The sequence below is a fragment of the Athene cunicularia genome (genome assembly GCF_003259725.1).
Source record: "Athene cunicularia isolate RWA chromosome 23 unlocalized genomic scaffold, athCun1 chr23_part2, whole genome shotgun sequence".
NCBI lineage: Eukaryota > Metazoa > Chordata > Aves > Strigiformes > Strigidae > Athene > Athene cunicularia.
Window position 1 is genome coordinate 610,872 of NW_020799131.1, and position 15,622 is coordinate 626,493.

Sequence of the window (15,622 nt, forward strand, 5' to 3'; positions counted from 1 at the left end):
TTGGACCTGCCCAGGCCTTGGGAACAGGGATCCTGGTGAGTCACCTCCTGGCCTGAACTGCACATTTTTCCCTTTGTTATCCAAACCAAGACAAACCAGCCCCATTCCAGCTTCCTTGGGAGCTTTCCCAGAGCAAAGCCCAGCAGGATCAGGGTCCTTGGAGGAGCAGGGACATCCCCTGGGAGACAAAAGCAGATGCTTGTGGTGGCTTTGACCCCTGCCCTGGCTGTGACAACCTCCCTGCTGCCTGTTGATGTTGGTTTTTCCCCTGACTGCACCTGGGATAGAGTTTTTTCCATCGCAAGCAACCCATCACCCCATCCTTGCTCTGCAGAGGGGCTGAGAGCCCTAAGCACCCCATAAAAATCCTTGCTTGGCTACAACCCCCTCCAGGGATTTGCTGCTTTGCTCTTGGTGGTCATGCAAGGGTTAAGCACGAGGGACTGATGAGGCAGAGGCAGGTAAATCCCTGCTGCATGCTCAGAACTGGGAGGTGGCACAGGCTCTGGAGAGCCTTATCGACACAGCCCTGCCATCTGCCTGCTTAAACCTCCATAAATAAGCTTTTTAATAATCTATTATTAACATGCACTATAATTGTCTTATTAGACATGTCTGGGAACCTTTAGTTACTGCGTGATTAAATGTCAAGATTCCCAAACCTCCTCTTCTCCCTGACGGCAGCTTGGGATTTTCTTTGCAGCTTTCCTGCTCTCCCATTCCAGGCTGGAGCACCCCCCTTGGACTTGGGGAAACTGAGGCTTTCCTATCCGGACAAGCAGAATTCCCAGCAATTAGTCCTCCAGATCTAATTGCCTCCTTGTTGGCAGCCTTAAAATAAATAAGTCCTGGAGATGGAGCTTTTTCTTTCCGCTGCAGGTGGCCTGGCAGAAGCTGCTGCTGATTTTTCTCTGTGCTGGGATGGATGCGGGTGGGTGATGGGGTGAGGGAGAGGGGGGTGCCAGCCTGTGGTGCCTCGGCCCTTCCTGGCTGGAGAGGGGGTCCTGGGGACACAGGAGCTACTCTTACTTGCTGGGTGAAGGGCATCTCTGAGGAGGAAGAGGGCTGTGGGGCTGGTGGGTGCTGGAGGGACTTCCCTGAGTGTTCCCTGAGCTGTTTTCCTTCTTGGCCCTGGGAACGGCTTCTACACCCTCTGCCTGGATTGAAAACCAAAGTCCAGCTCTGCTCCAGCTTCTGAAAGTGAGGGCAGAGCCCCTGCCTGCCTCCTGCCTGCAGGGTCAGCCGTGTCCCCCCCAAGCTGCTGCTAGCACAGAGGGGCTCACAAGGGCTGCCCTTCTGAGCTGTTTTTTGTTTTAAAAAAAACCCTGTTCCTGCTTGCTGGGTGGTTGTTAGCTGCAGCTCATCCCTTGGCTGCTTTTGTGCCCCTCTGGGTTCTGCCTGGTGTGTCGCACCCCGGGTTTGCAGCACCTGCCTGTGCCTGGGTGCTGGTGGGGTGGGACAGATGTCCTGGGGTAGCCCATGGCTTTCCTACAGGCTTAAGGGGCTCAGGCTTTGCACCCCAATTTCTGCCTCCCAGAGAATGAATCTGAGCATGGATCATGGCAGCTGTGTGCTCTGTGAGCCAGGATGGGGCTGTCCCTGTCTTCTGTCCCCGTGTACCTCTGGCAGACCCCAAATCTGGGTGCTGGTGCTCTGCTCACTGCATGAGGAGGACCCCAAAGCTGCCCTGCTTGCGGGGGGGTGTGGTGTGGGGGCCCTTCCCGTGGGGTGACCAGCCATTGGGGTCCCAGAGCAGCTGTCACTTGTGAGTGTAAGCAGTGGGAGTGCAGGAAGGCAATGCTCCTGCAGTTTGGGGTTCAGTGGAGCTGTGGGGCCCTGCTGTGTGACCCCCCCCCCCCCACTCCCCCCCATGCCTGGCAGACTCACAGCTTGAGGGAGCCTCCTGACTGTCTTTGGCTATAAATTTGTCGTTTCCTGACCCTTCTGCACCCCAAAGTGCTCCAGATGTTGAGGAAATAGGAGCTGTGTGAGGGTTGGTGGGTGCTTGGCACCCCTCCTGCACCCGGTTCCCCATCCTCCCCAAGCATCCTGCACTGGCTCTGGTGGTCCCAGCTCGGTGTTGGGGTCAGTCCTGTTGCTGATGGGGGGAGCAGGGATATGCTCTCTGCCTGGGCACCCCTCTGCCTGCACACCCAGGGGATGGGAAGGCCCCCCATCCCGGGTGGGGATGCAGTGGGGAGCGGCGCATTGCACCCTCACTGCAGCTGGGGGGTGTAAATGTGTTGCAGCCAGAGCAACTCTCTGAATATTTGTCATACGCTGGTTTTTTGTTGTTGGATTTTTTTTTTGATTTGGCTTGAAAAGTATTGGAGAATTGCCCACAATGGAGTAGTTGTGCTGGTGCAGACCTCGCCGGCTCCCTGTGGCTGCAGCTTTCCTGGGCTGCACGGGGCTGGCAGAGGGTCCATCCCTCCCTGCTCTGGAGCTGGGCTCTGCCCCAGGGTGGCACCCACCGGGTGCTGGGGACCCCCTTGCTCTGGGGAGCCCTTCATAAGCCGGTAAACTGCTTTGATTTCCTGGACCCTCCATGTGGATCAGACCTTTCTTGATGTTAATGAGGGTTGTGGCCAGCATGCAGTGGCTGGCTGGCTTGAGATGCTCTGAGATCTCCCAGGGCAGGATGAGGGGATGGGGACCCCGATGACCTGATGTGTCTTAATGAGGCCACTGTCCCCGCTGCTGCTGTCGGTGCCTGCAGATGACGGTGTGTGGAGACGAGCCGTGGCAGCCCCTGGGCATTTGAGCCTGGCATGGTGCTTCATGCCAGAGACCTTCAGCCTAATTAGCCCAGTTGAGGAGCAAGGGCTGCTCTGGTCCAGTGTGTTTCATCCTGCAGTCAGGCTGTCAGCTGCTGGATGGGACATCGGGAGGAGGATGTCACCAGAGGCGAGTGGTGGCCAGCATGGAGGAGATGAAATGCTTGCTGCAGCCCAGCTGCTCCCTCACTGAGGGGGCTCATCTTTGGGGTGCTGCCCGGGAGTTGTCTTGCTGTTCTGACAGAAGATGATGAAAATGGCTTTTTCTCTAGTGGGCCAAAGTGGATGGAGTATCGTGGCCACTTGTTTAGAGGCAAAGGCAGATGAAGGGACAGACTATGGACAAGCTGCATTTCCTTGCTTGGATGGATTTAGAGGTGTCTGTGGAGCTGCTGTGGTTTTGGGGGTGCTCTGCAGGGCTCCTCGGGGTGCAGCCCGCCTTCCTCTCCTGGGCTGCATGGCCCCTGTGCTTCAGTTCCTCCCCCTACATCTTGAACTGTGATGGTGGAGGGTCCAAGAGCAGGGATTTTAAAACCTGGGTAGCAAGTCCAGTCAGATCCATCCAAGGATGGTGTCTCCTCTGAAGCCCTTGTCCTGCTGCTGGCAGCCCACCCGTGGGGACAAGGACCTGTCACGGTGCAGGGCAGCCCCACACACATCTTCGAGTGCCAGGTCCCAGGTCGTGCAAATCTCCTCACCCCTTGACAGTGCATCCCTGCCTGCTTGTTAGCAGAGGTAATACCTTGTGTAAATACAAGAATAAATGTTCTTCACATCATCACTAGGTGCTGCAATTTGGCTAATTGAATTAGCAGAGGTGGATGATCCCTGGTCACCCTCCTGGTACCTCAGAGTCCCTGCTGGGATGTCTGGTTCTGTGGTTTTTGGGTGTCAAGGAGACATCTGCCTCTGTACCTGATGGAGATGGGTGGTGGAGTTTTTCAGTATGTTTTTGGGGAAGGAGCAGCTTGGGGGTCACTTTTGAAGCCCCCCCATGCCAGGGCAGGCTCTGGCATCTCCCTGTGGGGATGTGGCGCAGGTTTGGCCACTGCCCAGCTGGGTCTTTTCCCAAGGACGCTCCTATTTCTGCTTATTTTTAACTGTATTTTCAGCTGTCTGCTGAGTGATAACATCCCATTGATTTTCTGCAGCCAGCAATCAGCCTGCTTTCCTTGGATTCTAACAGTATCAGCCAAAGCAGAGCATCTCTGCGTTGGGCTATTTCTTTTTTTATTAGCAGAACTTTTTTAGTATCTCACCCGGTCTCCAATCTGGGGAGCTGCTGCTCTCTGTGCCTGACTCTGAGCGGCATTTCTCAGGGCAAGGGGCCTGTCTCTTGCCTTTCTTCCCACGGGGTGGCTGGGCTGTCCTGCTTGGGCTGGGTTTGGTGGCTGCAGCCGGTTGGGGATGGGAGCTGGGACCTTGCCGGGGCAGGATGCATGCAGGGGGTGGGGGGTGCAAGGTGCTCCCAGGGCATTGCAAGTTGCTGTGTGCACTTTCAGCCTTGCTGCAGGGCCTTTTCTCTGACCATCCATGTGCTCCACCAAATTTTTCAGTTATTGCTGCATTAGTGTAATGCCAGAGTTCCTAGTGCGTAACCAGTGCATGGGCTGAGGGTGCTGTAGGCCACCCCTGCCGTGGGGATGGGGGCAGCCCTGGGACCCAGCAGCAGGGCAGGGTGGGAGCACAGTGCCTTGGTCAAACTGTCTGCCCAGGGCCAGGGCTGCAAGCAGGGTCTGACAGGGTCATGCCTGGGTCCAGGGGGAGCGGTGGGACACCCTGTTGTGGGGGCATGGGGGATGCTGGGGTGAGGCAGAGATTGAATCCTGGTCTGCAGGAGCAAGAAAAAAAAAAAAACTTGGGGAAGGAAATAGCAGGAATGAGCCTTTGGGTGTCTGAAATTGTGGTGTGGTGGCAGCAGGGGGGGTTAGAGGAATGGAGTCTTGTGTGATGAGAGATGCTGGGTGATTTTGGGGGGACTGAATGGGGTGCTGCAGGTGAGGCCCGTGCCCAGCGTGCTTGCTGCTTAGCAGCAGTTTTCCCTTTTCTGGAGCTGGACGGAGGGTCCTGAGCATTTCTGTGAGTGACATGCTAAAAATCCAGCCCTGGAGGGTGATACCTTTCCCTGCTGGGCTGGGGAGGGTCACCTAGGCAGGGGGTCTGGGGAAGTGGGTCCCTGCATGGGAGCAATCAAAGAGAAGGAAGGGAAGGACGTGGGATGTGTGATGGGCAGAGGTACCATGCACCCTCTCAGCTGCCAGTGCCATCTGTGAACCCATCCTGTGCCCCAGCTATTGGCCATGAATTAATCTTGTGTGACCAAACTCAGGGTTTTGCTGTTGGGGATGCAGATTCAAACCCAGTGGTTCTGTGCGCTGAGTCTGCCAGGTCTCAGCAGTGCAGCAGCACCACGGTGTCCCTGCCAGTGCGCTGCTCCTGCCTGCTCCCATCAGGGCTGGAGAGGGCAGGGGGTGGGCTCCTGCCTGCATCTCAGCTGAGGCTTGATAGGACCTCTGAGAATAAAGAGAATGGGATGGACTTTGAGCAGCTTTCCAGAAAAAAGGGAAATTTGGGGTTTTTTTGACCATTTGCAAAGCAAACCCAGCTTTGCAGCTGGTGCTGCCAGTGACGGAGTGGGAGGTATTAAAAGCAATAAATAAGCTGTTGAGGAAAGGCATCTGCAGGCTTCTGCAACTCTGGATTTACAATGTGCTGTCCCTAAGTGCCAGCTGCTTTTATACCTAATGCCTGTACCCAGGGGACCTGAGGAAATTAGCTGCCTGGTTAAAAGAGGTATTAACCTCTGGGAGCACTGGGTGGTACTGGGATGCTGGTGGAAACCCTCGGATGAGTTTGTCGGAGCTGCTGGTTTTTACCTTGGCCTGGGGGATGGATGGGTGGCTGAGCCTAACTTGGGGACTGGTAAAAAAGCACTTGCTAATGGGAGGCTTGGGCTTGATTAGCCACGTCCTCACCTTTACCTGGCTGAAGGACACGCAGCATGCTCCTCAAAGCCATGACATGGACTCCCTGGGCATGGAGCACCTTTTAATTCCCCCCATGGGGCCTTCTGCTGGTGGCTGTAACTTTGCAGCAGATCTTGTCTGTGGCCCCCATTTCATAGCAAAGGGTTTAGCTGAGCACGTGCTGCTGCAGCTCTGGCAGCCGGGCCCATGTGTGATTGATGTGCCCACATCAGCGGCATCACCACCTTTAAACCCCGGTGTCAATCTTCCCATGTTGCTTTTCCCAGCTCTCCTGGAGCAATGGGAGGAGGATGTCGACCTGGATTTTGCATTGCACCGAGACGTGCTCCTGCTCTGCTCCTCTTCCTCCCATTCTGACTTTTCCTGAGGGCTGCGGAGCAGATGCTGGGCACGATGGGGACCATGCAGCCCTGTCACCGGCTGGTTTTGCCACGCGAGGGCTCTTCGGCAACGCAAGCAACTCCCTTCTCTGCCTTGAAAGGCCATAAATAACCCGGCTGAGCTGAGCTGCCTCCCTGCTGATGCTGGCACACGCTCTATCACAGGAGGATTAGCCCACTAGCGTGCTTCGCTCCCATATCCATCACCACGGAGAGGTGCTACTTGGAGGGCGAGAGGCTGTGGTGGGGTGAACTGCGGGTTTTCCCCATCTTCATCCCCTGCAAAATGGGACTGGTTTGGAAAACTGGGTCTTTCCAGTGATTTCTGCAGCCGGAGCTGGTGTCAGAGCTCCCTGGTGATGCTGCTGTTGTGTCCTGAGGCAGCTGCTTTTCCTGCCTGAACTTGTGCCAGGGGAATATCTCCGTGGCCTCGGGGGTTCCCCAAAAGCAGCACTTCACTGTCAGAGCTCATGGCCCTGGTCTCTCTGGGTCCGTGGGCATGTGGGGTGCATAGACTTCAGCGGGGCCAGGGGGACCTGATGGTAATAAAGGAGCCAGGAGGAGAAACAGGCTTTTCCCCCCTCTTTTTTCCAATTTACTTTCAGATTTTTTTTGCCCCCTTTTTACCCCCCAAGGTTTTAGGTGGCTCCATAGCACAGGAGCTGTAATTGCATAGTAAGCAATCGATAATGGCAGGACAGAGGTTTCCAAAGACCTGCCTTGTTTTTCTTCCTATGAAGTTGAAGAGGCAGCCCTGACTATGTTAATTAAGTGATGGTTCATTATTAAAGCACTTGTGTTGCAGGTTAGTGGCCTCCTGGCTGGGGAGCTTGAGGGTGTTTCTGTGCTGCAGGACCTCTCTGACCTGGGTATAAATAATGGAGAGATGATGCTGGTCCTTCCCTGGGGAGCAGTGCTGGCTGGATCTAGGTGCTGTGCAGGGACAGCACTTGGATGGGGTGTTAAATACACACATCTGCTCCAGTTGTGGGGCCAAAACCTCCCAGCTTGTGCCCCACAGCTTTGCTGCAAAACAGCCGGGGAGTTGCAATGTCTGGTTGTACCCTCATTGGGGTGATGCAGCACCCTGGTCCCGGCAGTGCTGCCCCCCCAGGAGCTGCTGTGAGGGGTGTGAGGGAAGTGGAGCTGCATTTTGCAGCTGGATGTGCCCCAAGGAAGGACTCCGATTGGCAAGGTTAGTTATTCCCCCGTTGCTTTTAAATGCATCTTCATGATAAGGTGATGCATGGCACAGCTGGTCCTTGCCCAAGCACAGGCTGCCCCGTGGCATTGCAAACCCTTCAGAGTTGTATTTTTCCCAGTTGCATTTGCTCTCCCCAGGCTTGGGGATGCCTGTAACAAATCCACATCTCCCAGTTGCCCCCTGTCCCTGGGGTCCCTTGGAGGCTCCTGAGGCCAGAGCTGGGGCTGGGCACTTGCTGTGGGAGGTTTAACATGTCCATGGTAAAAATCAGAGTCTATAACAGGCAAAAAAAAAAAAAAGGAGATTTATGTCTTACGTAGTTGCTAGTAGACGGATATTGTTCTCCTAGTCCTGCACTTTCCAAACACTGAGGTTATCAGGCATAAGTGACTTATTATGCAAATCCTCCGTCTTAATATCTGGCTGCTCTCTCCCTGGAATTGCATTGGCTAAACCCCATGCGTTATTTGAGCTGCTAATGTTTACACATTAGCTTCTTTGGCTAATATACAAGGCTTCAAGTTGCAAATTGATGTTTCTTACAGCTGAGCAAATTCTTTTTCTATTAAATGCAATATTTAAAATGATTTGGAGAAGCAAAACAAACTACTGGTGAGAATTTTAATGGAGCTGCTTTCCATATTCTTCTAATCAGCTTTTATCGGGGCCAGGAAATCGGTAATATTTTTTTTAAATGTTTCTATTTTGCAGAAGTAGGGAACAGAGAGGAACAGGGAGGGTGTTTATCGTAATCTCCAGTGTGTGTAGTGCACAAAAACATTTGCAGGTGCCTGTTGTGCTTGTGCCCCTTTGAGTGTGCAAAGTGCAGCTAAGAGGGGGGGGTGTTTAGCTCCCCTTTACCTGGGCTAGAAGAGGTTTTCCCACTGCTGAGACCAAAACCTCAGGGTGTTTGTGCTTGGCTGGGGTTGTTACGGAGCTGAGGGGGTGTCCTGGATGGTGGGGGGTCTCCATCAGCATGAGGTGCTGGGATGCTGCAGCACAGGACATGCTCTTGGTTTTCTTGCTGAGCTAGATTCCTTGGTGCATCACCCCCTGAGCCCCTGTACATCCTGAACCCCTGTAGCATTGATCCCCAGGGAGTCTGAGCCTCCCGCAGATAGAAGTGGGGTTTCCAATCCCACATCCGTTAATAACCTCGACCGGGAGCCTGTGGTATGTCATGTGCAAGATCTTGCTGGGTAAGAAGTTTATCTAATTTTAGATAAATTGCAGTAAGTATTCCCTATCCCCCGTGTCTGCTGGCGCCTGGAGGAAAGCGGCTCCCGGCGTTTCCTTCCCGGGGCATGTTCCCATAGGAGCGTGCCGAGGAAATTGCCTTTAAATAGCAGCCGGGATCTGGGTGGTGGGAGGCTGGCTTGGCTCCGCGGGTGTGCTGGGGAAGGATGGCATCTTGTCAGCATCTGCTGGAGCAGGGTTCTGCATCCCAGCAAACCCCAGCTCCCTGGGCTTTCTGCCGGGCTGCTGGTGTTATGCATGGGACTTTGCCAAATCACCGGCGTGCCTCAGTTTCCCCACTTGCAGCAGTGGTATTAACTGTTTGTCCTGTGTAATGAGCTTGATCCTTTGATGCTCCAGGAGCTGCTGGAAAAGGCGAGGGGTGAAAAAAATCCTGACTCCAAAAGGTCACTTGCATTAGCTTTCCTGGCTGGTGCCTGCACTGTGTGGCGTGGGCTTGGTGTGCCCCCAAGATGCTGCACCCCAGAGGCAACCATGGGGCTAAGACAATCCTGGCTAAGCCAAGGCGGGAGCAAAATGGGCTTTTTCCCATTGATTGGCTTTGCTTTGTCCTAGACCGGGAGTCCTGGATGTCCACCCCAAATTTCATAGTTCTGGGGAGCCTGTACTTGCTGAAGTTCGAGTATAAACCCTTCTTTTATAAAGCCTTTCCACTTTTTGGCAGTTATTTGTGTAGCATCCCCATCAGATGATGCCATGAAGGATCTGGGTGGTGTTGTTGCCCCCCTGGGGGTACGGGAGTGTTCGATCCCATCAGGGATGGTACTGTGCCGCCCTTCAGCACTGGAGCCTTTTCAAGGCTGCTTCGTTAAAGGAGAGAAGCCTGTGGATCATGTCCCATGGTGCAGGAGGTTAAACAGAAAAGGTTTAAGTGTGTAATTAGCTTTGAAGTGAGAGGAGCGTAGACTAGGCAGATGAAAGAGCCGGGCAGGCTGATGGGCTGGCGGCCACATTCCTTGGTGGCCACGGGGATTTAATTAGGCGTCATCTGTTGTACTTGGTTGTTCGGTCTTTCTTTTCCTTCTTTGTGAATCCTTCGTTCTCCCTCTCTCCAGCTTTTCTCCTCTTCATCCCTGGGAGGGGGATGCTGGGTGGCAGCAGTGCCCAGGCAATGCTGTGCAGCACTGGTACCCGTCTCCCTAGTGAATCTGTTAAGCCATGCCTTCTTTTTATTTCTTTTTAAAAAAATTTGGTCCATCTGGTGTTTAACACCCGTATTAATACTCACCCTTCTGCTTCCCTCCTCCTGTGCATGCCCTGGTGGTACCTGGGAGGGGTGCTGGCTGGCACCAGTACCCAGGGGGGTTGTTGAGCAGCATGGATACTAGTTTCCCTGGCAAAACCCTCCAGCCACCTGTTTTTACTTTCTTTTTAAAAAATTTTGGTCCATCTGCTGTTTAACCCCCATGTTAGCACTTGCCCTTCTGCTTGGGCATGCTGTGGTGCCATGGAGGTAGCAGCGGTACCCAGAGTGAGGATACAGGGTGGCAGCAGTACCCATCTCTCTGGCAAATCTCTCAAGCCACCTCTTTTTCTTCCTTTTTTTCAAAATTTTGGTCCATTTGGTGTTTAATCCCCATGTTAGCGCTCATCCCTGTGGTACCACGGGGGTTTTGTGTGGGATGTTTAACAGGGTACGTGTTGTCCTTGACACGGGGTTGCCTGTCATGTTTGGGGCAGGCTCTGGGTTGGGGGGGGGAGGTGTGTGTTAGGCAACTCTGGGGTGCTCAGGCATGGTCTCAGAAGCATCGTGCCCCTGGGGAGCAGACCGTTATACCCCCAGCAGTATTTTTAGCTGCTCTCATGTTGGAATCGCACCTCCTGCGCTTGCTGCCTTCATCTCACCGCCGGGAGCTGCTGTTATCCTGGCCTCGAGCCAGCACAGGGGCTGGGAACTGAGGGCTCCTTGTTTCCCCCGGTGATTTTTTGTTTTTTTTTTAGGGTGCATCTGGACCTGGAGTGGTCCTCTCCGGTTCCCACAGACCCTGCCCTGCTGCCATTGTCCCTTGGGATGGGTATAACCATCCCCGTTGCTGCAGATGGGTATTTCATGTTGTAGTCTCCTTGCAAACATTTTGATGAAACCTTTGGTTTTGGAAAGCTGCTCTGGGTTTGCCCCCTCTGACCTTCCATGGCTGCTGGGGCACCTACAGCCACCCCCTTTGGAGCTAGGATGTTGACATTTAATTGCTCAGGTCTTAATTTTTATGCCCCTCTTAATCTTGTGATGGGGAGGGAGAAAGGGCTGGAGGTTGAGCTTCTCAGCCCTACCCTTGGATGGGGAGAGATGGTGCCAAAAGCACTCTGTAGCTCATGAAAACCAAGGCTCTGCGAAACCCTTTTTATTTTTTCCTGTGTATACAAATCATAGACAAATTTGCTGGTGAGAAGAAGCAGCTGGTTGAGCCACCTTCATTTTGCACCATGGGTGGGGAGAGCGATGGGAGGGAGGTCTTATGTGGGGAAAAGCCATAACAATAAACCTGTCCGAGGAGGGAGATGGATTGGTTTGGTCACCTGTGCCTCTGACAGCAAAATACCTACTCGGTGTAATTGCATTTTAAGCTTCTGGAGCCTGGGCATCATCTTGCAGGTGGCTGAAGATCTGGCCTTGAGGTGATGGAGCAGTGGGGAAACTGAGGCACAGGACCAGTTGGTACCAGTGGCTGTGCTGGGGGTGGCAGCAGGATGGGGGTGGTGGGGATGCAGCCCAGGAGGAGGAGGAGGTTACACCTCCCCGATGTTGTTAGCGGCTGGGAGTAGTTTACTGGGGGTGACGGAATTGCTTTTCCCTGGGAAATGGGGCTCTGCCAGCCTGAAACACTGTTTGTCTCTGCTCTGGTTTCTCAGATCAAAAAAAAACAAAACCCATCACTGAGAACAAATTTCTCCCTCCCAGAATATCCCATTTCAGCAGATCTTGGAAAGAAACACTTGGGCTTTCTTTTTTTTTTTTTTCTTAAATCGCTTGGCACTTAGTTTCTGACACTGTTTTATTTTGAAATTTTCTTTCCTTCCTGGAAAATTTTGACAGATTTGTGCTTTTTCTCCTATTAGAAAGCGCAGCCAAGTTTCAGACTCTTTAAAATCCGGTGTCTCGTGGCGAGAGCCGAAGGAGCCGAAGACTGGGGTCTGTGGTGCGGGGGCACATCCGCACGTGGGCTGGGCAGACGCTCTGTTTCGGGAAGGATTTTAAGAAAGCTGTGAGGTCTCAGTGCCTCCAGGCATGTGAATAGGAGAGAATTTGCTTTTAGTTTTTAAAAAAAGAAGTTTCTTATGGTTCTGAGAAGAAAAAAAAAAAACCCACAACCTTGGTGATGGAGCTGGAGTGCACCCTTGTGCTTTAAAAAAATGAGTGTAGAGGGGGTAGAAGCCCCAGATTTGTATTTGCACATGAAAAAGTTGGGAATCGTAGTGTTCTGGCCATTTTATGAGCTTTTTTCCTAGTGTTTGAACTCGTGTTTGCACAAGCGACGTGTCTGAGCATCCCCCCAGCATGGGGAAGCACAACCCATGCGGGCAGCAGCGAGGCCATTAGCTGGCAAATCCCTGGGTGGCAGGGGGAATTACTGATGTAATTTGGGGATAAAATGGGAAAAAAAGCAGAAGAAATAATCCCCTGGCCGGGCTCTGCTTTCATGCTGACCCATTAGGGGATATTTGCCTTTGTTCATTCTGCTTGCTCAGGGCTTTCTTAACGTGCCTGCCCTTGTCAGCCCAGGGGCTCGTATTAATTAGCGCTGGCACCCTGGTCCTCGGTAATCTGTGGGTTTAATGGAACAATAGGTCAGTGTTAACGCAGCGGCCCCAGAGCTCCGGGGTTTGGCGGGATGGGGGGTGGTGGGATGCAGGATGGGGAGCTGGATGTGGGGTGGGAGGGGTTGTGGGATGCTGGATGAAGAGGTGAGCTGGTGTTTGTGTGCTGTGTCCGTGTCACCTCAGTACATGTGGGGACAAGTGGCCTCTTGGGGTTTATTCCAGTTCTCTGTGCTCAGCTGAGCACCTTGCAGACTGGTGTGTGGTGCTCACTTTTGCAAAGGATGAAAACCAACCCCTTAACCCCCACCAGATAAATGAAAGTGCTCAGGAGTTCCAGCCTGCAGCTGGGGGTGTGTGGGGGGGTGTCAGTGGTGCATTTGTAGGGGTGTGATGACTGTGGGTTGTTGGAGGTCCTGGCTAAGACCCGCTGCTGGCGTGTCAGGCGCAATACAGACCCCCAAGAGCTCAAGGTCAAACCACATGCAGGCGGGTGGAGGGCTGAGGTCAAAGCAGTAATTTTGCAGGAGCCCCTGGGGTCTTGTGAATCCTTGTGCGACAGCCACAGTCAGGTGCCCGTTTCTTGGGGGAAACCCCTCGTTTGGTGACTGGCCCTTGGGAAGCAAAGCTGGGAGCTCATCCTGCTCCTGTGGCTGAGACCTCCCTGGGAGCTGAGACCTGCCAGCTCATTTCACTGGTGGGGAACCGAATGAGATGGGGAGGTTAGCAGCAAGCAGGGCTATACCCTTGCTCGTGGGTGCAAATGAGGGGATGCCTGGGGTCCCCCCACGTTTCGGGGGGCAGCACCCCATCCTGGCAGGGCTTCTGGAGAGGGACCAGTCGCTCGGCGGGGGCTGATGGGTCTTTCTCTCCGCAGCTGGCTGCACCTTCGAGGAGGACAGTGACCCGAACCAGTGCGAGTACAGCCAGGGCGAGGACGATGACTTCGGGTGGGAGCTCGTCCGCAGTTATATGATGCCACACCTGACGGCTGACCTGCCTCACGGTGAGTCCCGGTCCCCATCGGGGCCACGCTTGTCCCCTGCATCCCCGGAGACCTCTGCCCCCAGCCCACCCCTTGGTCCTGTACCTAAACCTCCTGGTTTAGTTTCTGCAGCGTTTTGGGATTGACTTGCTCTCGGTGTGTGGGCAGGGGGTTGCTTTGCCTAATGGCAAGGTGTGATGAGCTGTCGGTTCTCAGCGCGGTGAGGCAGGGTGCTGTGTGACCCTGGGGAGGATGTGGCTTAGGGACAGGGGACATGGGACCCTGCTGCTGCTGGGGGGAGGTGTTTTTTTTAACAGGGACATCAAATGGCTCTGGGTGCCTCTGAATCCTATGTTGCTGCCTTGGCAGGGTGTAACCCCATGCCACCCTAACCCAGCCTTGGGCAGGGGGCTGGGGAAGCCTGCAAACAGTCCAGGTGTGTATTTTTGGGGGTGGAGAGCGAAGACTTCTAGCTTTGCTCCTTCTGCATGTGACCTCTACGCTTGCTGCCCACAGCCTGGGCACCCCCAGCACTGCCTGGGGGCTGCGTGGGGGATGTCCCCTCCACCACGGCGTCTCCCTGCCTGCAGCAGAAGGATTGCAGCAGCTCGGGCAGCTTTCCAGGCTTCCCGCGGGTCTTGGCAGCATCTCTGGCAATGCCAAATTCCCCATCTGGCATCGAGTGCTGCTGCTGCCAGCTGGGATGCGCACAGATCCCGTCATCAAGGGGCACCTCCAGAGCTTCTCTCCCTGCCCGGGATCTGTAGCCACTGCCTGATCTTTCCTCGCTGGTGTGTCAGCTCGTGCTGCTTTTGCAGGCTCATGAGAAATTCCCATCTCTCAGAGATGTGGAAAAGGGGGGAGGGAAAAAAGCATTTCTGGCTCTTGTGTGGGGAAGGGCTTGTGGCTGTGAGTTGGAGGCATCTCCAATGTCTTGGGAACTGTGGGGAAGAAAATGCAAATGGACTTTTTAAAAATCATATTGCTTTTAAACCTTTATTTTCTGGGTCCAGCTCCTCTCTGATGGGCCAGGCTGAGGGAGCAGAGCCAGCTGGGCAGCTGTGGGGAGCTCCCCCTCTCCCATGAAGATGGTGTGGGCACCGTGTCTGGGTGGCATTTGGGGGGTTTGCTTGCTCCCAGCTCCAGACTGTGACCCCCTCGAATTATCCCTGTACCCATTTGCTCTGGGAGATGCTCTGGGCTCAGGATGCTCCTTGTTTTCAAGGACTGCTGGCTCCTGCCTGGTCCCTGCCCTCCAGCTCCTCCTGCCAAGCCTGGAAATCAGGTCCCACGTTGGAGATGGGCAGAAAGAGAGAAGAGCTGGTTTAGAGCTCAACAATAAAAATGACTTTTTGTTATTAAAACATTAACTGCTTCATAGAAAACTCTTTACTGCTCCTTCAATCTGCCTCCAGCTGTTTATCTTGTGCCTTGTTTGTGCTAGGGCTCAATTTGGCTTTTCCCCTCCACTAACCCGCCTCTTCCTTTACCTTGTTCTCTCTTCCCATTGCCTTTTAATTCCTTTCCTGTCCCTGCTGGCATGTCCTGGGCACCGAGTGAGGCCAGAACAACCCTTAGCTTGCCTGTAGGACTGCTGACATCCCTCTGGATTTTTCAAATAATTGCTTTAAACTGAACTAGCCTAATTTGTGTGTGTCTGTGTGTTCCCAGGGAAGCAAGGAGGGAAGTAGAGCTGGGGATTGAGGTGGCTCATCATGGAGGGTCTTAAACCTGTAATTAGTTGGGTTTTCTACTCTGTTTTCAGCTGCAATTTAAAATTGGCAGCAAACTGCCTGAGTTTAAAGCCTGGAGGCTTGCAGGGGGCTGAGGGGGTCCAGTGGAATGGGGCTGCTCTCTCTGCTAGAGGAAATAACTATGGATTAGCAAGAGATGGGGGCTTAAATGCCAAGAGTTTAAGAAATAAACACCAGAGTTGATGTGGAAGTGGATGCAGCCATCCCAGGTGGATGCAGTGGGGCTGAGCTGTAAGCATGGAGCATGGCAGGACCTGTCCTGATGCTGATCCACAGTGACACCCAGAGGGATGCTCATCCCCATAACCAGGGGCTCCCCTCATACCGGGTAGATACTGTTTATTCATGGTCTTGGGGCACCCAGTGGGTGCAGGGACCCTACTTTTGTGTAGCTTTACCCCCAGTATGTGTGGGGAGCAGTGCACAAGGCTCCTGCAGCCTTATCACCCCTCTTGGTCTCTGCCAGCAGCTTGGTGGATGAGTATTTCACAGCACCGGCGCCTCTCCAGGGAGCACTTTCCA

At 53.9% G+C, this 15,622-nt stretch overlaps 1 protein-coding gene across 1 annotated transcript in view; it reads left to right on the plus strand.

Annotated features, from left to right (window-relative positions):
- Nucleotides 1–13,228: 13,228 nt before the first annotated feature.
- PTPRU (protein tyrosine phosphatase, receptor type U) overlaps nt 13,229–15,622 on the plus strand; it is a gene marked incomplete at its 5' end in the record, with an annotated part of 52,041 nt that continues 49,647 nt past the window's right edge. Inside the window, one exon of the mRNA XM_026863467.1 lies at nt 13,229–13,367. Coding sequence (XP_026719268.1) covers nt 13,229–13,367 — 139 coding nt within the window. The remainder of the gene's footprint in view (nt 13,368–15,622) is intronic.